Raw genomic sequence first — 18,841 nt, 5'->3', positions numbered from 1 at the left:
AGCCCATGAATAGGTCTGATCCCCGCGAGTGTCCTGAGTTGTCTTAATGGCTTTTTCATCCATTGAAAGCCAAAAGAATATAACTTTTTTTCTTAAAAAGATAAAAATAAAAAAATAAAAAAACAATTTCCTACGAGTTGTATGAGCTTTTTCATTTTGAGTTTGATTCATTCCAGTAATTAAAGACTAATGGTTGAAATAATTACTAATTCCAAAATTACATAATTGAGTCACAAAAGTATCATTTTAAATGTTTTAACATTTGGTGTCATTTTCCTTTTCCTCATTTTAAATTGTCTATCAAATGTTCCAAGTTCCTACCATTCTCTTATTTTTCTTTTTTCTTTTTTAAATAATTGAATAAAAATTCATTATTGTAGTGTAGTAAGTCCAAACATTAAAAAGGACTCATTTTCTGAGGCTGAGGATAACTGAATTAAACACAGCCATGAACTGACAGACGCTTCTAACACTTGAATACTACCCACAATCACTACTCTTCCTCTGCCCATTAACAAAAACCCATGTCAATTTCAATGGCTTTGTTCTCTCCGCCACCAACCCAATTCCTCCGATCCCTTTCTTCTAAACCCCATCTCCTTACCAAACCCACTTCCTTTCTCACACCCATAAACCCACCCTTTCTTTTCTCTGCTCCAAAAGCCTCCACTGATAATGGTGCTGGAATTTCAGCTGCTGCTGCTGCTGTAGAGGAGCCGAAAGAAGCCGAGCCTAAGGCTGCTGAACCGTCTCCGGCTGCCGTAGAGAGTTCTTTAGGCAGTAATGGTGCGGTGAAGGACGCAGAAGTCAAGTTAGAAAGCAAATTTGTGGACCCTAGATGGATTGGTGGGACTTGGGACTTGAAACAGTTTCAGAAAGATGGAAGCACTGATTGGGACTCTGTTATTGATGCTGGTGAGGTTTTTGATTTGGTTTCTTTGTTTTGATTAATTTATTTTACTTATGTTTTCATTTTGTTGATTATAGTTAGTTACTGTGAATGAAGAAGAAGAAGAACTATGTATTGTAGTTTTTAAAAATAAGTTAATTGATTGTGAAGATTGAAGTTACTAACTTTACTAAGTACAAATTATCAGTGAAAACTGTAAAGAAATGATTGGAAAGAGGGTAATAGAGACTGAAAAATTTACTCCAGATGTTATTATTAGTTCATCAAAGTAAAATATCTTGATCTATGATTAATTGAGTGAAATTCAATTGTGCTGTAATAGACTTGCAATAGGCGATCATCAATTTGTGGTTTGGGGTTGTAGGGAAGAGGAGAAAAGGGAGTAAAAGCAATTTTTAGTATCTTTCAGCTCTTAACCATAATTTGCATTGTCTTGTAACCATTAAATTGGACATGTATTAGGCAACTAAGTTAATTTGTCTGTCATGGCCCTCTTGTAAGGTTTCTTTGTGGATATATTTGTTCAGAAGAGGGAGAGTGGCTGTGTAACTGGGGCTTGGTGTTGCGTGGTACATTGTTTTCAGCTTGTTACCATGTTATGATGGCTGGGTAAATGGTCTGGTTTTTGAATAATTGCTATTAGAAGAGAGAATGCAATAACATTGCTGTTGGTTGTGCATAATCTTGATCCACCAATGAGTTCCCCCTTCTGGGTTATGGCTGTAGCATCTCATTTAAATTCCAAACTTCTTTTTCTTTCTTCCAATTTATGTGCACACGCGTGCAAGCTCTTCATAATTTTCCTCAAAAGTTGCAAATTCTATATTTTCTGGGGGCATTAACAACCTGGATATAGTGTTCGAGTTATTATTATCTAAAGACATTGTAGAGCCTATTCATCATTTTCTGTTTTCCTCAAAGAATAAGACAAGCTTTATCAGATGGAAACTTATTTATTGCATTGTTTGAAACTAGATTGTTCCTTGTATTTGGGATAGCCAACATGTTAGTGGGATTTAAAAGCCTCCAATTCACTGTCAAGGCTTTTCATCTATTTTCAACGAGAACTTTGAGATTCATGTGTAATTGTTTCTTGATATTCTTTTTATTTCTTATATCTCTTGGTGGATTAATTATTTTCTAACAGTTTTTCTTAGTTTATCTTTTCCAGAGGTAAGGAGGAGAAAATGGCTCGAGAGCAATCCGGAATCTTCCACCAATGATGACCCTGTAGTTTTTGACACCTCAATCATCCCATGGTGGGCGTGGATGAAAAGGTTCCATCTACCTGAGGCAGAACTACTTAATGGTTCGTTTATATCGTCCTCTGTTTCTGCTGTGCGCATCAGGGAATTGTGATCTTCTACACATATAATTTTAAGTTCTTAACTAACGTAATTTTTATGAGTTTTGCGCAGGACGTGCTGCAATGGTCGGATTCTTTATGGCCTACTTCGTGGATAGCTTGACTGGTGTTGGTCTAGTTGATCAAATGGGCAACTTTTTCTGCAAGACACTATTGTTTATAGCCGTCGCAGGAGTACTTTTGATCCGAAAGAATGAGGATATAGAAACTCTAAAAAAGTTGGTGGATGAGACAACCTTTTATGACAAGCAATGGCAGGCAACCTGGCAGGATGAGACCCCTAGCAGTTCCAAAACAGAGTAGCTAGAAGTTGTTTTGCATGGCAATCATTAATTGTTGTATTCAGCTTTTGTTTATGTTGTTGTAATTGTGCATTTGCAGTGTAATCTTATATGCATTGATTAATTAGATTCTCTTTGGAGTGAATGCAAAGCTGATCCTTAGTTCAAAAATGGGAGTTGCTTAGGACTAAACCCAGAAACTCTTGAATCCTCAGGAGAAAAGTCAGGTTCCGATGCACTTTGTTAGATTTATATTGCATCTTTGATTTGTTAGATTGAATATTTTATAATATATAACATATTTGAAGTAATTGGGCTTTGAAAATATATAAATTAAATATGGTTGGAGAGTTATTCAATAGGTATAAAAATTATAATAAGAGCATTAAAAAAAATGTATCATGAATATTTTATAGGAATGAGCTAATTTGACAAAAATACAAGTTATCTACATTGTGAAAGTTAAAGAGGCCAATGATATAGTTATTTGCATTCAAGTTATTGGATATTGGTTGTATTATAATTCAATTAAAAGTGACTTTTTAATAGGAAGTGCAAAATTAATTAGATTAACTAGTCTACTCATGCATTGTCCGGATGTCATTATTATTTCAATTATAAAATTAAATTTATAAACATAATTTGATTAATTAGTAAATATTTAATATTGATTTATAATAATTTTAAAAATAATAGCAAACTAACTATTATTAAATGTTTTTAATTTTTTTAAATCTTATTTATATTATTACATTAATAAAATATTTATTTATTAATATTATCTTTAAATTAATACTATCAATAAATTATTTTTATAATATTTATTTATTAACTCTAATGTTATATAAATTAATACTATCAATATAATTGATATTACTATTTTTAAAAAATAAAAAATTATTGTATTATTAAAATTAATTTATTAGTGAATATAATATTTAAAAATATTATTTTTTATAATTAGAATTATTATCTAATCGGAAAGTTAATTTGTTAGTTAATATCATATTAAAATATAATTAATATGTTATCTTTTAGAATAATCATTATCTAATTAGAAAACTAATTTATTAGTAATATGTTGTTTTTTAGGATTAGAATGAGTTTTTAATTAGGAATATAACTTATTAATTAATAAATCAATAGAGAAAAATAAAAATTACACATAAACTTGAATCCTATATATCAAAAATAGTACAGATGTCAGAAAAAAAAATCTTATGACACGTATTAAAAAAAATTTAGATTTCAAAATTTTTTATATATATAGATATATCATTCAAGTTCTCATATTAGATATGGACTGCAATCATAGTATAAAGTGATGGAATGTCTATTATTATTTAGGTTGCAAGAAAAATTTAAAAAAATTATTACTTAGGTTGGAAGAAAATAGAAACAAAAAATGTGATACCACACGATATAAAATAAAAATATATAATTATTTCAAAAATTATTGTGCAACCGAAAACGTGACGCTAGATAATCCAATATAAAAATATAAAATTTTTAAAAAATTAAAAAACGAAATGTTCGAAAATATATATATATATATATAAAATATTTTTTAAAAATAAATAAATAATAATTATTTATGTAAAATTAAAATATAAAAAATAATAAATAATTATTCTAAATTTTTATTATATCATCATCTTTGTCATTATAAAAGACAAAAATTAGGTATAAATAATATAATTAGCCATGTTGGTGCATATTAAATATTACAGTATGTGATTTATCTACTAAATTACTAACTAATATTTACTAATTTTTAAAAATAGTTTTTACTACAAATAAAAAAAAACTATTTAATATAAACTAATAGAAGAATAATATATAAAAAGTACATATGTATATATGAAAATTTTTAGATATAAAATAAGTAAGAATTAAAAATATTAATATAATAAAAAAATTATATAATAGAAAAAAGTTAATAATTATCTATATATAGAAAGTAAAATAAATGAAAAAAAAATTAAAACTCCTAAAGGATCCAGTTAAATGGAAAGTCCTTCGTTACAAAGTTTCTGAAAATGAATAAAAAGTATAAAAATAATAAAATATTTATTTTGAAATTTCTGAAATGTATTAAAAAGTTTCTGAAAAATTTCAGTGTTCAAAAATAAAAATATAATCCATTTTAACCTATCAATTCTTATGAAATGAAACAAAGAAGCATAATAATATAATCCAATAAGTTGAATTGTTATGTCTTCCATAATCACCTCCTTAATTAAAAGCTTACAGCTGTTGAATAGCCACACAGCAATTCATGTCTGAGCAAAAACTTAAAAAAAGAAAAAAAGAAAACTTAGCTCTATGGAGATTCCATTGGAGGTGAAAGAGATAGATAAGAGGATGATCAAGCTTCCCAACCCCGGAGGAGAGTAGCGCGAGCAACACGATTAACCCCGAGAGCGAACGCTCCCATTCGGAGGCTGCAGTCATGAGTTTTGCACATTGCTTGGATGTGTTTGAAAGATGTCATCATATACTTCTTCAGCTCACACTTCACTTTCTCCTCATCCCACATGAACCCTTGTATATTCTGCACCAGTATGTACAAAGTAATCTAATTATGAACAGAATACAATTCGAAACTGAAAAAGCCCAATTGGCAGGGTTGATTATTTTCGCTTAGAATATTAACATTGATGGGTATTCAATATGATTATGATGAAAATATATTAGGGTTTAGGGTAGCCGTCGTAATAAATACAAGTGGAAAAAATCAAAACTGAGCAAGCTTGTTACCTGGACCCACTCAAAGTAGCTCACTGTCACACCACCAGAATTTGCATAGATGTCAGGAAGCACAACTATTCCTCTCTTGAATAAAATCTGCAGTAAAAAGGACTTGTTTTTTCCAAGTGTCTTGGCATAATTAAGCAATGTCATTGTGCTAAATTTACCTCATCTGCTTCTGGATCAGTGGGATGGTTTGCAGCTTCAATCACAAATTTTGCCTTCACATGAGCAGCATTTCCCCTTCAATACGGAAGCATGCAGAAGCGAAGCTCAAATATGTTTATTAAATACTTCCCAAAATGAAACAAGTCAAAGGAATTGCAAAGAGAAGAACTAGTGGGGTGCATACTTGTTGAGAACTCCACCCAATGCGCTAGGCATGAGAACATCACAGTCACAAACAAGCAACTCATCCGGATCCATAGCATCTCCACCTTGGAAATTCTTCAAGCTTCGTGTGCTCTTCCTATGCTTCAGTAGATTTGGGATATCAAGTCCATTTGGATTTTTAACTGCACCAGTGATGTCACTGACAGCAACAATCTTGCCCCCATTCTCATGGATATACTTGGCAGCCCAAGACCCCACATTTCCGAAGCCCTAGATGACAAAATATTTTCACGTTTAAATGAACTAGACCATCAATTAATATAGGTGGATATAGCAAGATTTTTTAATCTTGATCAGCAACAAACCTGGATAGCAAACTTCAGATTAGAGATTGATTTTCCATACACAGCTAGTAGAGCCTGTGTTGCAAATACCACCCCAAGACCAGTTGCTTCCTCCCTTCCTAATGATCCTCCAAGATCCTGCAATGGCATATTATTAAAAAGAATATTGCTTTCCTTCCAATTCCTTCTGTGTAGTTTCTTGTCAATTAAGTGTGCTTACAATTGGCTTGCCAGTAACAACAGCAGGTGAGTGACCATGAAACTTTGAGTACTCATCCAGAATCCAGGCCATTGTCTGTTCGATGTTGAGATAAAGGAACAAGCATGAAAATAAATATGGGGTCTGAAAAAAGAGGTCACAGCACAAATTCATTAGGCATGAATTGGAAAGAATACCTGTGAATTAGTTCCCATATCAGGAGCAGGAACATCCCTGTGGGCTCCAATAAGATCATGGATCTTCTGAGTGAAAACACGAGTAAGCCGTTCTAATTCACTTACGCTTAATTCCCTGGGCTCACAGCCAATTCCTCCCTTAGCACCACCATAGGGAATGTCTGCTACTGCTGTTTTCCATGTCATTAGTTGGGCCAAAGCATTAACCTCATCAGGATCAACCTAGAACATAACCAAAAAGCAGCAGAGAAAAGTGTAAAATTAGAAAGGCAGCCAAAGACCAAAAGTAAAACCTTCATAGAGTTGAAAAGACTGATATGAGCAATCAAAGCCACAAACAACAGTGCCAAGTTATGCACATTTAGCCTTCCAAGTGTAACATTAGATTCATTCGTTAAGAAGTACGGCTATAATGGTGCACATTTTAGCATTTAATTTAAAATCTAAAACAATAAATATAAGTAATAACTTTGCACTTAAAAAAAAACGACAAAATAAGACGTATATGTACCAAATTTTTTGCATAATTTCAAGATTACGTAATCTAAAAAAAAAAAAAACTATTTTAATATATATAGACATATAAAGACTAAATTTTTTCTGTAGAAATAATTATTTTAATTATATAATTGCGTTATCTGAAATCTTTTTAACATTAATAACATATAATAACTAATTTTTGTTGATATCGAAATAAACATATAAATATATATAACTAATTTTTGTCGGTATCGAAATAAACATATAAACGTATAATAACTAATTTTTGTCGGTGTCGAAATAATTATCTAATTAAACAAATTCGATTGAAATTTAATAACTTATAGATCTATCCAGATGAGAAATATAGCAACTATAAATGGTTTTTTCTTCTCTATTTTCCCCCTCACCACCACCAACTTGTTTAGGTGATTTGGTAATTGACAAATGATCCACCATGAGATTGACAAATCATCATCAAAACTTGCAAACAGACATATCATGCACCCAGACATTTCAATAAAGAGAGAGGCATGATCTCATGAAACCAAATGTCCAATAATTCCATCATAACAGTAAACATATATCCAGGTTATAACAAATCGTTTTGAGGTTGATCTATGATCAAAAATCAAAATGTTTCCTTTTTCCTTTTTACAGAAAAAGAACGCAAAAATGACCCGAAATTTTAGAGTAATATCTCTATATCTGTCTTGCAATTAGAATTCATGGAATTAGGTTATATGAAAAAGAAAAGATCATTTATATATATACACAAACATCACCTCAGGATGGTATCTGATACCGCCTTTCATAGGGCCACGAGCGTTGTCATGTTGAATTCTAAATCCAACATAAGAAACCAGACTACCATCATCTTTTGGGATAGTGCATTCTACCTGCAAAAACACATCAGCTCGAAATAATAAAATCCTTTAAACAAGAACAAAAAAAAAAAGGAAAACATGAACACGATCTTTTTCTTTTACTTTTATTTCTCTAAAAGGGATCAAAAGGCTCTTTTCAAGCTTAGAATCCAAACCAAGTATACGAGCTGCATGGCGGAAGTTCCTGTTGGTAGCTGCAAGAGCATTCATTGTTGCCTTAAAGAAAACAAAAAACAGTAACAACCCAAGAAACAGAAAGTGAAACTAAAAGCAGAAGGACGGAAATCAAGAAAAGAAAAGATGCAATGAAACAGAGAGAGGTAGTGTAGGGGGGTTATAAGTAGTGAAATATATGAGAAAAAGACAGGAAAGAGTTAAGAGCCAGAGAGAGAGAGAGGGAGAAGGAGTGTATTCTCTACTTCAGCTAATAATAGGGTTTGGCAAGATTTTTCTTGGCTGCTTTTGGGTTGTATTAAACGCAATGGTTGAATTGAATTACGGAAATTATATATATAATTAATTATCTGGTCCGGTTGCATTTGAGGAGGAAACTTTGAGGTGAAAAAAATTAAAAACGGACAAGTGGATTTGAGGCTCTTGAGAAGGTGTTTCTAATGACTGTAAGAAAAGGATTGGAATTCCATGAAATGGTTTGTGGAATTTGGAGACGCGTGTATGTTGCAGTTACTATTCCCTTGCCTTTTATGGTTTTTTTCTTTTCTTGGGATTTTGTGTCCATACTCTTTTATTATGATATATGATCTAAACCCTTCATTTCTTTCTGCCTGCCAAAAATCTATTCAATCTAACCGCTACCCAGAATCTTTTTCTTTCTTTCTTTCTTTCTTCTTCTTTAGCATCTACGCAGCTCTCTTCTTTCTTTCTGTTTTTGTTTTTTCCTCTCCTTCCTTCTGAAGGGTCATTTCCTCTTAGGTTTGACCTCAGGAACAGTCTCTACTATTTTGATATTCTCAAGGCTTCAGATTATTTAAAAATTTCTTTATACATTAAATTAATTTAAATAATTAAATATAAATTAATTATCCAATAACAAATTATAAAAGAATTTATAGTCGGTGTTGGCAAATTTACTCATTTATTATCATGCACTTTTAAAGAATATTTTTATAATATATGCATCAAATTATTTATTATTATTATAAAATAATTATTTTATAAATAAGACTACAATCTCTATTTTTTTTAGTGAATAATAAAAGTTGGATTCACAAATTTAAAGAGTTAAATTTTACTCTTTATTTTAATTTTACTAAATATATAATAAATCTTTGTACGCTTTATTAATTGATATGATTAATTTTTTTCTATTAGTAAAATTTGTAAAAAAAATAAATAAGAAATTGTAATTATAAAAATCTATGAAAAACATTAAACTAAAAAGAAAAAAATATAAAAAGTGTATTAGATTTTAAAAAAATATATATCTTTAATGTTTTAAAAAAATTTAAAATAGTATTGTGTCAATGATATTTTTTAAAATAAAAGGCATTACAAATGTTCTAAAGACCACACTTGCTTAATTAGAAACACATGAGACTAAAGTGTTTCTAAAGTCAAATCTTAGAAGATAGTTTAACCTTAGCATTTATTCTGAAATAGGGCATAATAAGTATTATTATATCCTCTTTTTTCTAAAAAGATAATTCACTTTTAATTTACACCTGAATTACGAAACATAAATTTCTTAATTAAAGTCATTAATTAATTTTATCACTTTTTCTTATATATATATAAGTTGAAATTTCAAAGTATAAAAATATAAAATCAATTATTTATAATAATATCTATGTAAACTAATGAAAGTCATTTTAAACAATTACTTACTAAACTAAGAATTCGAAAAGGAAAGTTAACTGTGATTTGCGACGGAGCAAAAAAGAATAAGAGGCCATCTTTTTAGGACGAAGAAGTATTAAATTCATCATATTTCACGACGTGTATATATATATATATATATATATATTATATAATTTATTCCTTTTGTCTTTTTAAAACTTCCCAATGCTATTTAGTATTTTCCAAAAAGAGAAAAATTGTGAGTTTGTGCAATAATTATATATACTGTAATAAAAAAATAAGCTTACTAATGACATATGAGAGGATTGTACGAAATATTATTATTGAAATTTTTAAAATAGAATTTTAATTTATAAAAAGAAATAAAAATCTATTAAATCATAAACTTATGAAAGTTTGCTAATTATATTAAAAATTAAATTTTAAAATTTTTATAATAAAAATAGCATCAACAACTCTGGCAATAAATAGGCAGTTGACTACTAATTAATAAATACACCATCAATTTCCGAGGTGGGAAATACTTAAAATGCTAGAGATGTAGTCAAACTTTTGATGATGAGAGCATATTGCCAAATTATCTAATGCCTGTAACAACTAAACGAATCCTTCTCTCCTTTCTTCCTTTGATCCAATGTTGTATTGTAGAAAAATAAAATCTTCACTCCAGTTCTTTTAAGGGACCAACCTAAACTATAATGTCCTCTCTAAGCTAATGAAACCCTAGACCAGAGATATTCAACTGCAACAATAGTTATATCAGCAACCAACAGCTGCGACAATGAAAGCCTTCATGATTCCCGCGTGCGATCGACATCACTTTTCAAAGCTTCACTTCCGGCATAAAAAGGTTGTGCCGGTAAATCTACCCACCAACAACTCAATATATAGTAAATTTGAGACTGAGATATGAACATAAAATAAAGAAAATCAAACACCCAAAATGCTCCCTCAGCACATCAACTACTCCCTTTTTTTTTTTTTTTTTGAATCATATGCGTGGTGTTGACTCTTGAAAAATCCTTCTCGTAGAGAAGATGGTCAGAAGAAAGCTCCACCACGGGAGATAATAACACCTCTTTAAGAGAGAATAAACTAAAGGTTTTCAATAAAACAACCGAACTAGCACAAAAAAGAGTAAAATCTTAAGATCAATGGTGGAAAGATCCTGGATTCAAGAAATCAGACTCTTTCATTAGCCAAAAGAAGAAACAGATAAAGAAAAAATAAATAAATTTGGAGGCTGCTGCCAGCCATGGAAGCAACAACGACCTCAAGAAGAGACTTTCAGATTTTGTTTCTAAAGAGGAAGATGAAGAGCCAATTCGGGAGACGTGGTGGAGGCGATTGAGACTTACTATCAATTGAATCTTGCATCTTATCGTTTCTGATAAGTGTTACATGGCTCAGTGACAAAGAACTTATGACTTGCGGATTAACATCTACTTTTATTTTTGTCAATGACACTTTTGGAATAAGCTTCAATTTTATCTTTATACGGTCAGGCCCAATTTAATATTTGTTTTCACTCTTTTATAACCAATTTAGCTCCTGACTTTTTGAATAGGTCGAATTCGACCATTTCTTGAGAGAGTGAATTGCATGTGCTATATAATCCAATTTGACCACCTGACATTTAAGGCCAGCTCAATTTGGGCATTCAATTTCTTTTGTGCTGTCTCAATTTGATCCTTTAAAAAAAATTAATAATTATTGATTAGTTATCTAATTGAATTTGGTGGTTGAGCAAATAAAGAAATTAGTGGTGGTGTGATTTTGATGCTGGTGCTGCTAAGAACTTTGATTTTTGAAATTGTGTTCATTCCTCTGTAATAATAGGTTATGTGTTTGTGAGTGTTGATGAGATTGTGCATATATTATTTTTAAATTAGTGGGTAGAGGTAATGGTATAAAGGCTGATAAAAAGGGGATAATAGCAGTGTTAGATTGTAAATATTCATCTATGTTTTACTTTTGATAATTTAAAGGTATTTGCTAAAGGTATTGGTGGTAGTGGTGGAAATATATTAATGGCGGTAGCGAGTTTATCTTGATGGGTTTAATGGATCTGTAATAATTTTTTAGAAAAAGTTAAATTTATTATTTTAATTTTTAACTTAAAAATAGAATAACGTTTAATTTGACCCCTTAATGATCACTTGGTTCAATTTGAAATTCAAACTTATTGTTCATAATCAATTTGGTACTTTTTTCATGCTTTTACTATAACGTGCTTAATTGACTCATTTTAAAAAGGAAGAAATTGAATCTATTTGAAAAAAAATTAGAAATTGGGTTGATCATAGAAATAAAAAAGGATCAATTTCAACCTGAGTGCAAAGTTCAAAGGGCAAATTAAACTCTATTCCAAATTCTTTTATAATGTTTGAACTGCATCACATGATAATTTAAATTTCTAAATTGACAAATGTGTTTTTCATGAAGAAGTTTGAAGTGGGTGATCAAGAAAATATCTATAAAGAGTCGAGAATACTTGTAAGATAGGTTGCATCAAGCAATTCAATCTTTTAAGTTTGGAAATTTGGAAGCTTTAAGACATAACAATTTCTCGAGATGATCGATGCAACCAAAGACTTTGCTTTGGCATTCTCGGTTTGGCATAGCATCTCCATCCGCTTCTCCAACACAGCATTCTCGCTTTGATTTTTATTTTGATGATTTCAATAACATAAATGCATTCCTACGACACAAGTTATGAATTAGGAAAATGATATAATAATTAAATTCTAATCGAGTTCAGTTCTTTCTGTAAATATCATATATAAGATGAAAGAGTTTTAAGTTATTTTTAAGTTTTAATAAAACCGTCAACTATAAGAGATTATTATATAATATACTTTTAAATTTTTTTGATTTTTTAATTAAATTAAGTAATTTAACACGTTTAATTTTTTTGAATAAAAAAAAAGACTGAGCTTGAGTAATTTATAATATTATATTTACGATCGAATGTAAATCAATAATTATTTTATTTTGAAATAAAAATTAATATTCCACGGTCTTCTTAGATTTTAAAAAATTATAATAATTAATGATATCAACAAATAAGGTAGCATTAGCTATGGTGTCCCTTTATATATACACACACTTATACTTAAATATGTTTCTTTTAATCTAAAACCCACTGCAGGAAAACTTTCTTCTAAGACACGATGATGATCATGCCGAAGGAAATGGTAAATCATCTTTCTCGTTCTCTGTCTATGTTTATGTCTTGTGTTTGTGTTTATGTGGCAACAAGAAAAAGAAAAAAAAGAGAGAAATGAATATATAGCTGACAATTTCAAGTTTCAGGCCAAGTTGTGCAAGAAAAAGGTTGTAGTAATTAGTGTCTATGTGGAGAAGCCAACAAAGAGAAAGGTTACATCAAAAAGTCACCGTCATCACCACCACCACCACCATTGCCACTATTATAATCATCAGAATATCAAACAAGAGGTAACTGCAAACAAATATGGTGACAGTATTAATGCTGGTAAAGGGTTCAGCAGAAGAGCTCAGCTTCTTCTCTACTCTCAACGTCTCAGGGAGTCGGCTGATCATCGTCCTGTGGAATCATCTCACTTGGATCCAATTCCAAAGCCGATCTCTTCTAATGTCATGCAGCCTACAGAAAATGTACTCAACTATACCTCTCTGTTCATATATATAATACACGATTCAACTAAAAGAAGAAAAACTGTTTCGCTTGGTATATATGATATTTATTTTACCACATAAAAATGTTAAGTATTAGAGGGAAAACCTTTTCTATAGCTTCTTATTTTATGACTGTATTTTCTAAAAATACTAGAATTCAATTCTCTTTATTCAATATCATGTTTGGACAGTTCGGATGTAATTTAATTCTTTATCTGTGTCCTTTTCTTTTTCTTCTGTCAATTTCAAAGTAACAAAAAAACTGAGTTCTTGCACATGATTTATTCTAAACAAGGTAGTGAGAAAGAGAATTACCCACATCTTTTATTTTTCTTCATTTAATATTTTGAACTGCCTCATCTTTAGTCCTCGAATGTATTTATTTTCATGAGATTGGCACCATTTATTCCTGGGTTGCATTACTTTAACTTTTCTAGGAAAAGAGATATTCTGTTGATTCAGGTCTCATTTTTTTGGTAAGAGAGAGATTGAGCATGAATAGATATTTCCACAAAAAGGAAAAATGATGATAATGAAAATTTACTTGTTGATTGTTTCCTATGGTAGATTGCCGTTGTCCAAAGAAAGCCAAAGTATGACAACACTCCTGCTTGCTTAGGCAAGTGGAAAATCTCGAAATTCAAGTTCTGCAGATCCTTGACACGTGTCCAAATCAAGAACGATAAGAAGACAAAGCACTCTGGTTCTACAAGCAATGCTGTGATGAATAACCTAAAGGTGAGATAAGTGAGATGCAGTTTCTTATTTTTTTACTTTATTGATATGGCAGATCAAATGTTAGTTATGTTCCTATTGCTTCAGGTGCAAAAGAAGAGAGGTTTTATATCAAAGTTTTTAGCAGTGCTGCAAAAGCGCAGATAAAGCTTCAGTAGGGCTTCAATGAGATAGTCCTCAGGAAGATATATATACATTGAGGGAAACATTGCTTCAAGGATGAATACAAAATCTAAAATTCATTTTTCTTTTGTTTAATTATTTGAACACATCATGATGGGCAATGAAGGGCAATTTTCTTTCTTTCTTTTTTTTTTTATTTCTTTTTTTTTTTTATAAAAAAAAAAAAAAGCAAACTCTCATGACTATGTTTCCCTTCTAGCTAACATGATTTATGTTCTCTTTTGTCTAGACTTATGAAGAAATAAAGCAAAGATATTATACATCTGGAGATCTCTAATTCACAAATTAAGAGAGGGCAAGAGAGAACTACAGGACTGTTAAACTATGACTGAAGATGATCTGTGTCCCAGAACTTTCAAGAGGCTTGTAAATATAAGGAATTCAATACTATAAAGTGGTGCTAACATAAACAGCAATCGGAACTCTAATAACATGATTTCTACTTCCATACAATATTATCTCTCCAAATGTGTAAGTTCTCATTGCCTTCCTTGCTTTTAACAAAATCCTAAAATGCCTTGAAGCATTACCTCTTACCCAGAAAACTTGTGGTTTGACAGTAACATTTACACCTAGTGGTTCCCTCACAGTCACTCTGTAGACTTCATTTCTTCGACTCACATTTGTTACTCGTCGAATTACCTTTCGTGACCCAACTAGATTGGAAATTGTCACGCTTGCTGTGTTCAAATCTGAACACCATGCCCTTCCTCTGATAGGGCAACCTATTCCTACAGCTCGTCTTACAGATTCATCATCAACACCAGGAACAGCACAAAGAAATTGGACAAAGTGCTCAAAACGGGCATCAAATATAAGTCCTGGATCAATGGCTCTAGCTGGGTTAATGGATCCAGCACCAAAATCAAATGGGGTAGCAGGTGCTAGCTGGTTAGACGACTGTGCTAAAATGGGGGAGCCAAAGCAATCAGTTGTATCTGCAGTTGTCATCATTGCTGAGGTGATAGCTGCAGGACTCCACTTGGGGTGTTTTTGCTTGATCAAAGCTGCAACACCAGCTATATGAGGAGTAGCCATGCTAGTACCAGACACAAGCGCAAAGTTCTGCCCTGAGAGGAATGAAAATTGACAAAATTAGCTATTTCTTAGGAACAGCAACAGTTCATTAGGCTGAAGAACATATGATGCATTTGAAGTTATGTAGCAGCTATATCTGGTTGACATGTTAGTTTATAACAGTACTGCTTAAACCAGAGTGTTGGCTAAGTTGTCAAGTGGATCTGCTTCTTATATTCTTGATCAGGATTTAATTCCCAAGTCGCTGGGAAGGTATTTTCTTCTCCGACTCCTCTAGTCCCAGGACATTAATTTCACTGCTTGCACTTCAAACAGGCAGCCCTAAAAGGTGTTTGTATCTTTACCTTTGACGTAAGGATCTCCCTCACTGTCCGGGCTCCATGCAGCCCAAATAGAGGATCCTGGAGCCATTATATTTGGCTTGAGGACATCAGCAGTTTGCAAAAGTGCATTGTTCACATCAGGACCTCTAGAGGAATAGGATGCTACTATTGGTGCCTGTCCAGTAAAGAATGCTTGCCTTCCATCCAGAATTCTTGCTGTTGCAGAAAAAGCCACTGCTTGTCCACTCCTGCTCCTGATTGTATTAGAGTTGTAATACTCCCATAAAGCCTGCAAAGTGATTTTAAAAAGACTCATGGCTATTGGCATTATTGAGAAATACCATCAGTTAGCCTACCCACCTAGAGTGATTGATGGATCATAAAATGATAGAAAGATTAGCATTTGATTTCTCAGCAGATATATACAAGATTGATTTTGGAAACCCTTTCTAAGTCCCTGTCCTTATATATAATGGCACGAGGCTAATTTTGTTTTTGTTTATAGAAAATGAGTTGAATAATACTGATTATACCGAGGAAGCTTGCATGGTGTTCAGGATAATTGCAGGAACTCGCATGGTCATTGTGGTACCCTTGATCTGCTCAGAACTAATGTCAGGATCCATTGTGATTATAAAGCCTGCAGCTCCTATCTGCTGTATAGTGTCTTCAACAGTTGCAATGCTCGCATCCTCATATTCAAAGTCGAAGGTATATGTACAAATGATTAACTTTTCCCATACCAACGACTTGATAAAGTGTTCTGGATGTTGACAGCTCTCAACTTCTACGACACTGGTTACATTCCCATGAGAGACATCAGCTGCTGCAGCTAATAGGAAGGGAACTTCTCCCGATGTTGGAGCTGCACAATATATAACCAAAACAGTTCTAAGAGTTGGGATGCTAATTATTGTTTATTTTAATGATTAGTAAGAGAAAACTTTCAACTGCAACAAACAAAATTGGCTTTTGCATTATTCAATGTTTAGTGAATTAGAACAGCATATAAGAGTTGAAAGATTACGGGCAAGGCCAGTGCCCGAGAAGCTTTTTCCATTGCCTAGAATGATTGTATTGTTATATTTGCGATCAGTGATGGAGGCAGCAGCACTGGTGATCCAGGGACTAAAAGAAAGGACTGAACTGGAAGAAGGGCCACCATTGCCAGCAGCTTGAACAACAAAAATGCCAGCTTTTGTAGCAAATAAGAGCTCCATTTCTAGCACATTGAGGAAAGCAGAAGGACCAGGAGGGACACTAGATGGCCCTATGGAAAGGCTTAGTATATCAACACCATCTTCCACTGCCTGGATTCATTGATGTTGTAAACCAATTTTTTAAACATTTAAGCTACTTCAATGAAATATAAAGATCCATTGTCATTATACTAAATTCTGTCAAGATTGATTTCAAGATCGTTATTAAATTGATTCATGTGTAGTTACCAAACCTTTTCAACAGCAGCCACAACATCTGACATATAACCTCCAAAAGTATACAGTGCTTTGTACACAGCAATCCTATTTCAGAAACAAGAAAAAATAATAAATAAATTAGCAAAAAATCTACTTGAAATTCATGATGGAATTGTAATTTTGAGTTAGAAATAGTAGGCTTGCAAAACAGAAGCTTAAGTTCTTCTTTTACCTTGCTCCAGGAGCCATGCCACTTGCATTTCCATAGTTGAAGTCATTAGCAATCACTGGTATTTGGTGGTTTCCAGCAGCAGTAGATGCTGTGTGGCTGTAGGCATGGGTTTGAGACAATGAACTTAAATTATTGGAAACAGATAGTAGAACAATGCAGATTATAAACTAAGTGAAGCTTAAATGCTACACTAGCAATTTTCAATTTCTAGGTCCCCATTAATAGTAAAATGAAAAAACTGCCAGCCCGGAAGTACAAATAGAACCTTACATCGTAAGATATAGATATCAAGTTACTTACCTTCCATGACCATCAGCATCAAAAGGGGATGCAAAATCACGACTAGTGATAAAATCACCAGCAGCAATGGCTGCACGAGCAAAATATTGCGCCCCTACTATCTTTCCATTGCATGCTGTTAGGGGGAAATTCTCTCCAGTGGCACATTGCCCTCTGAATTTGGTACTATTTATAGACCCCATTGACATATTTGTAAAACTAGGATGGTACGGATTTATTCCGGTGTCAATCATACCTATTACTACCCCCTCACCAGATCTCTCTGGTCCTCCCAAACTTGGCCAAATACCAGCAGGAATCCCAAGAAAGTCAGGCGTATGTGTTGTAAGCTTCTCCATTTTGGTATCTTCATGGATGGCTCTGACTCCTCTTGCATTCTTCAGAATGCTAGACACCTGCAAAATGTCATTTATAGTTTGTCACCCCAATTCAGGCTTATAAAAATGGTTCTAAATTTGGCAGTGGAAACTGCAAACATGTTTAGATATTACAGGATCAAGTAAAGTTCTTTGGACCATGGATTTACCTCCTCTGACTCAACGTGTACTGCAACTCCATTCAGCAAATGAGTGTAGCTATAGAGTTTAGTATAAGTGCCTTTCTGGAGAAGAGATTCCAAAAATAAGTCATGGCTATTACTCAAACTCTCTTTGTAATCCATAACCTCCTCGATCCTACACAAACCTGATACAATCAGATGCATATTGACCGGCATAAAAGGAAAAAAAGAAAACAAAGAAACGGGTTAAACCTGGGATTAGTGTACTTGGATTTGAAAGCGAAAACAGGTTCCTCATCCATTAAAATCATGAAAACTTTAGCTTCAATCTGTAGAAGCTCAAAAAATTTGACGACAAAAATGAAGAAAGCAAAGGTGATAGTTGAAGCCATTGAGATGGCTAACACTTCCGAGGGAGATAAACCTTCAACTTAACCTGTGGGGTAAAAGTATAAAGTAACTCTGGGCTTCGGATTTGATGGGAGTTACTTTAGGTGATGGATCGAAACCATGCAGCTTCTTTACCTCTATCAAACTCTTTCCTGTTGCACAGATAAGCAATGCATGTCTTTCTCATTTTCTAACAACTCTAATTCATGTGCTTTAACACATCTCCTCCCTTCCACTCTCTTGATAATGGGAATTGAAAGTCCCCAAAGAGGTCTACCTCGAAAATGCAGACAACATGATACTGCTCTATAATCCTGATCATAGTGTGTCTGAGGGAGTATAAAAGCAAGAAAAGCACACAAAAAATAAAATTAGAAAGAAAAAAGAATAAATACAATAGAGGCCATTCTCATATCGTTCTGGTCCTAAGGGTCCTTAACATATGTTTTACCAAAAACCCACGACCGTTGGTTTCGGCAGATGAGCATGGTTATGCT

The 18,841-nt window shown here is 32.6% G+C and overlaps 4 protein-coding genes across 5 annotated transcripts; 2 read left to right on the top strand and 2 right to left on the bottom strand.

The window, feature by feature from the left end:
* Window positions 1-411: 411 nt before the first annotated feature.
* Window positions 412-2,728, top strand: LOC8283232 (light-harvesting complex-like protein 3 isotype 2, chloroplastic). The gene is made up of 3 exons (XM_002524317.4): window positions 412-915; window positions 2,082-2,219; window positions 2,329-2,728. The coding sequence occupies exons 1-3, from the start codon at window positions 525-527 to the stop codon at window positions 2,577-2,579; spliced, it is 780 nt and encodes a 259-aa protein (XP_002524363.1). The 5' UTR covers window positions 412-524; the 3' UTR covers window positions 2,580-2,728.
* A 1,998-nt stretch (window positions 2,729-4,726) lies between these two features.
* LOC8283231 (glutamate dehydrogenase 2) lies at window positions 4,727-8,852 on the bottom strand. Its single transcript, XM_048373683.1, has 9 exons — window positions 7,851-8,852; window positions 7,647-7,760; window positions 6,382-6,603; window positions 6,206-6,280; window positions 6,007-6,123; window positions 5,661-5,911; window positions 5,476-5,551; window positions 5,318-5,404; window positions 4,727-5,111 (listed from the first exon to the last, which is right to left on the bottom strand). The coding sequence occupies exons 1-9, from the start codon at window positions 7,956-7,958 to the stop codon at window positions 4,926-4,928; spliced, it is 1,236 nt and encodes a 411-aa protein (XP_048229640.1). The 5' UTR covers window positions 7,959-8,852; the 3' UTR covers window positions 4,727-4,925.
* Window positions 8,853-12,674: 3,822 nt separating this feature from the next.
* On the top strand, window positions 12,675-14,283 carry LOC8283230. Of its 2 annotated transcripts, none has more exons than XM_002524315.4 (4): window positions 12,675-12,763; window positions 12,882-13,205; window positions 13,794-13,964; window positions 14,049-14,283. In XM_002524315.4, exons 1-4 carry the CDS (start codon window positions 12,740-12,742, stop codon window positions 14,106-14,108), a joined length of 579 nt encoding a protein of 192 aa, XP_002524361.1. In that variant the 5' UTR covers window positions 12,675-12,739; the 3' UTR covers window positions 14,109-14,283. The 2 variants fall into 2 exon arrangements, with proteins under 2 accessions (XP_002524361.1, XP_048231138.1); XM_048375181.1 differs by lacking the exon at window positions 12,675-12,763 and having other exon boundaries at window positions 12,903-13,025; window positions 13,115-13,205.
* Window positions 14,284-14,375: 92 nt separating this feature from the next.
* Window positions 14,376-18,639, bottom strand: LOC8283229 (subtilisin-like protease SBT2.6). The gene is made up of 9 exons (XM_002524314.4): window positions 18,207-18,639; window positions 17,982-18,129; window positions 17,456-17,850; window positions 17,156-17,251; window positions 16,959-17,028; window positions 16,533-16,815; window positions 16,039-16,370; window positions 15,527-15,794; window positions 14,376-15,214 (listed from the first exon to the last, which is right to left on the bottom strand). The coding sequence occupies exons 1-9, from the start codon at window positions 18,344-18,346 to the stop codon at window positions 14,532-14,534; spliced, it is 2,415 nt and encodes an 804-aa protein (XP_002524360.2). The 5' UTR covers window positions 18,347-18,639; the 3' UTR covers window positions 14,376-14,531.
* Window positions 18,640-18,841: the final 202 nt, after the last annotated feature.

Source organism: Ricinus communis, chromosome 5 (genome assembly GCF_019578655.1).
Source record: "Ricinus communis isolate WT05 ecotype wild-type chromosome 5, ASM1957865v1, whole genome shotgun sequence".
Taxonomy (NCBI): Eukaryota; Viridiplantae; Streptophyta; class Magnoliopsida; order Malpighiales; family Euphorbiaceae; genus Ricinus; species Ricinus communis.
This window is presented reverse-complemented; position numbering and strand designations above follow the sequence as displayed.

What these genes read in the sequence shown, in the direction of transcription:
- LOC8283229 (XM_002524314.4), bottom strand. Translation starts at nt 18,346, where the DNA reads ATGGCTTCAACTATCACCTTTGCTTTCTTCATTTTTGTCGTCAAATTT. An exon ending in TACACGTTGAGTCAGAGGAG is followed by an intron (nt 17,851 to 17,981) that starts GTAAATCCATGG and finishes GACATTTTGCAG; the next exon opens with GTGTCTAGCATTCTGAAGAA. An exon ending in ACACCATGCAAGCTTCCTCG is followed by an intron (nt 15,795 to 16,038) that starts GTATAATCAGTA and finishes ATCACTTTGCAG; the next exon opens with GCTTTATGGGAGTATTACAA.
- LOC8283232 (XM_002524317.4), top strand. Translation starts at nt 525, where the DNA reads ATGTCAATTTCAATGGCTTTGTTCTCTCCGCCACCAACCCAATTCCTC. An exon ending in GGACTCTGTTATTGATGCTG is followed by an intron (nt 916 to 2,081) that starts GTGAGGTTTTTG and finishes TATCTTTTCCAG; the next exon opens with AGGTAAGGAGGAGAAAATGG. An exon ending in TGAGGCAGAACTACTTAATG is followed by an intron (nt 2,220 to 2,328) that starts GTTCGTTTATAT and finishes AGTTTTGCGCAG; the next exon opens with GACGTGCTGCAATGGTCGGA.
- LOC8283231 (XM_048373683.1), bottom strand. Translation starts at nt 7,958, where the DNA reads ATGAATGCTCTTGCAGCTACCAACAGGAACTTCCGCCATGCAGCTCGT. An exon ending in ATCTGAAGTTTGCTATCCAG is followed by an intron (nt 5,912 to 6,006) that starts GTTTGTTGCTGA and finishes TTTGTCATCTAG; the next exon opens with GGCTTCGGAAATGTGGGGTC. An exon ending in TTGGGTGGAGTTCTCAACAA is followed by an intron (nt 5,552 to 5,660) that starts GTATGCACCCCA and finishes TCCGTATTGAAG; the next exon opens with GGGAAATGCTGCTCATGTGA.
- LOC8283230 (XM_002524315.4), top strand. Translation starts at nt 12,740, where the DNA reads ATGATGATCATGCCGAAGGAAATG. An exon ending in TCATGCAGCCTACAGAAAAT is followed by an intron (nt 13,206 to 13,793) that starts GTACTCAACTAT and finishes TTCCTATGGTAG; the next exon opens with ATTGCCGTTGTCCAAAGAAA. An exon ending in CTGTGATGAATAACCTAAAG is followed by an intron (nt 13,965 to 14,048) that starts GTGAGATAAGTG and finishes CTATTGCTTCAG; the next exon opens with GTGCAAAAGAAGAGAGGTTT.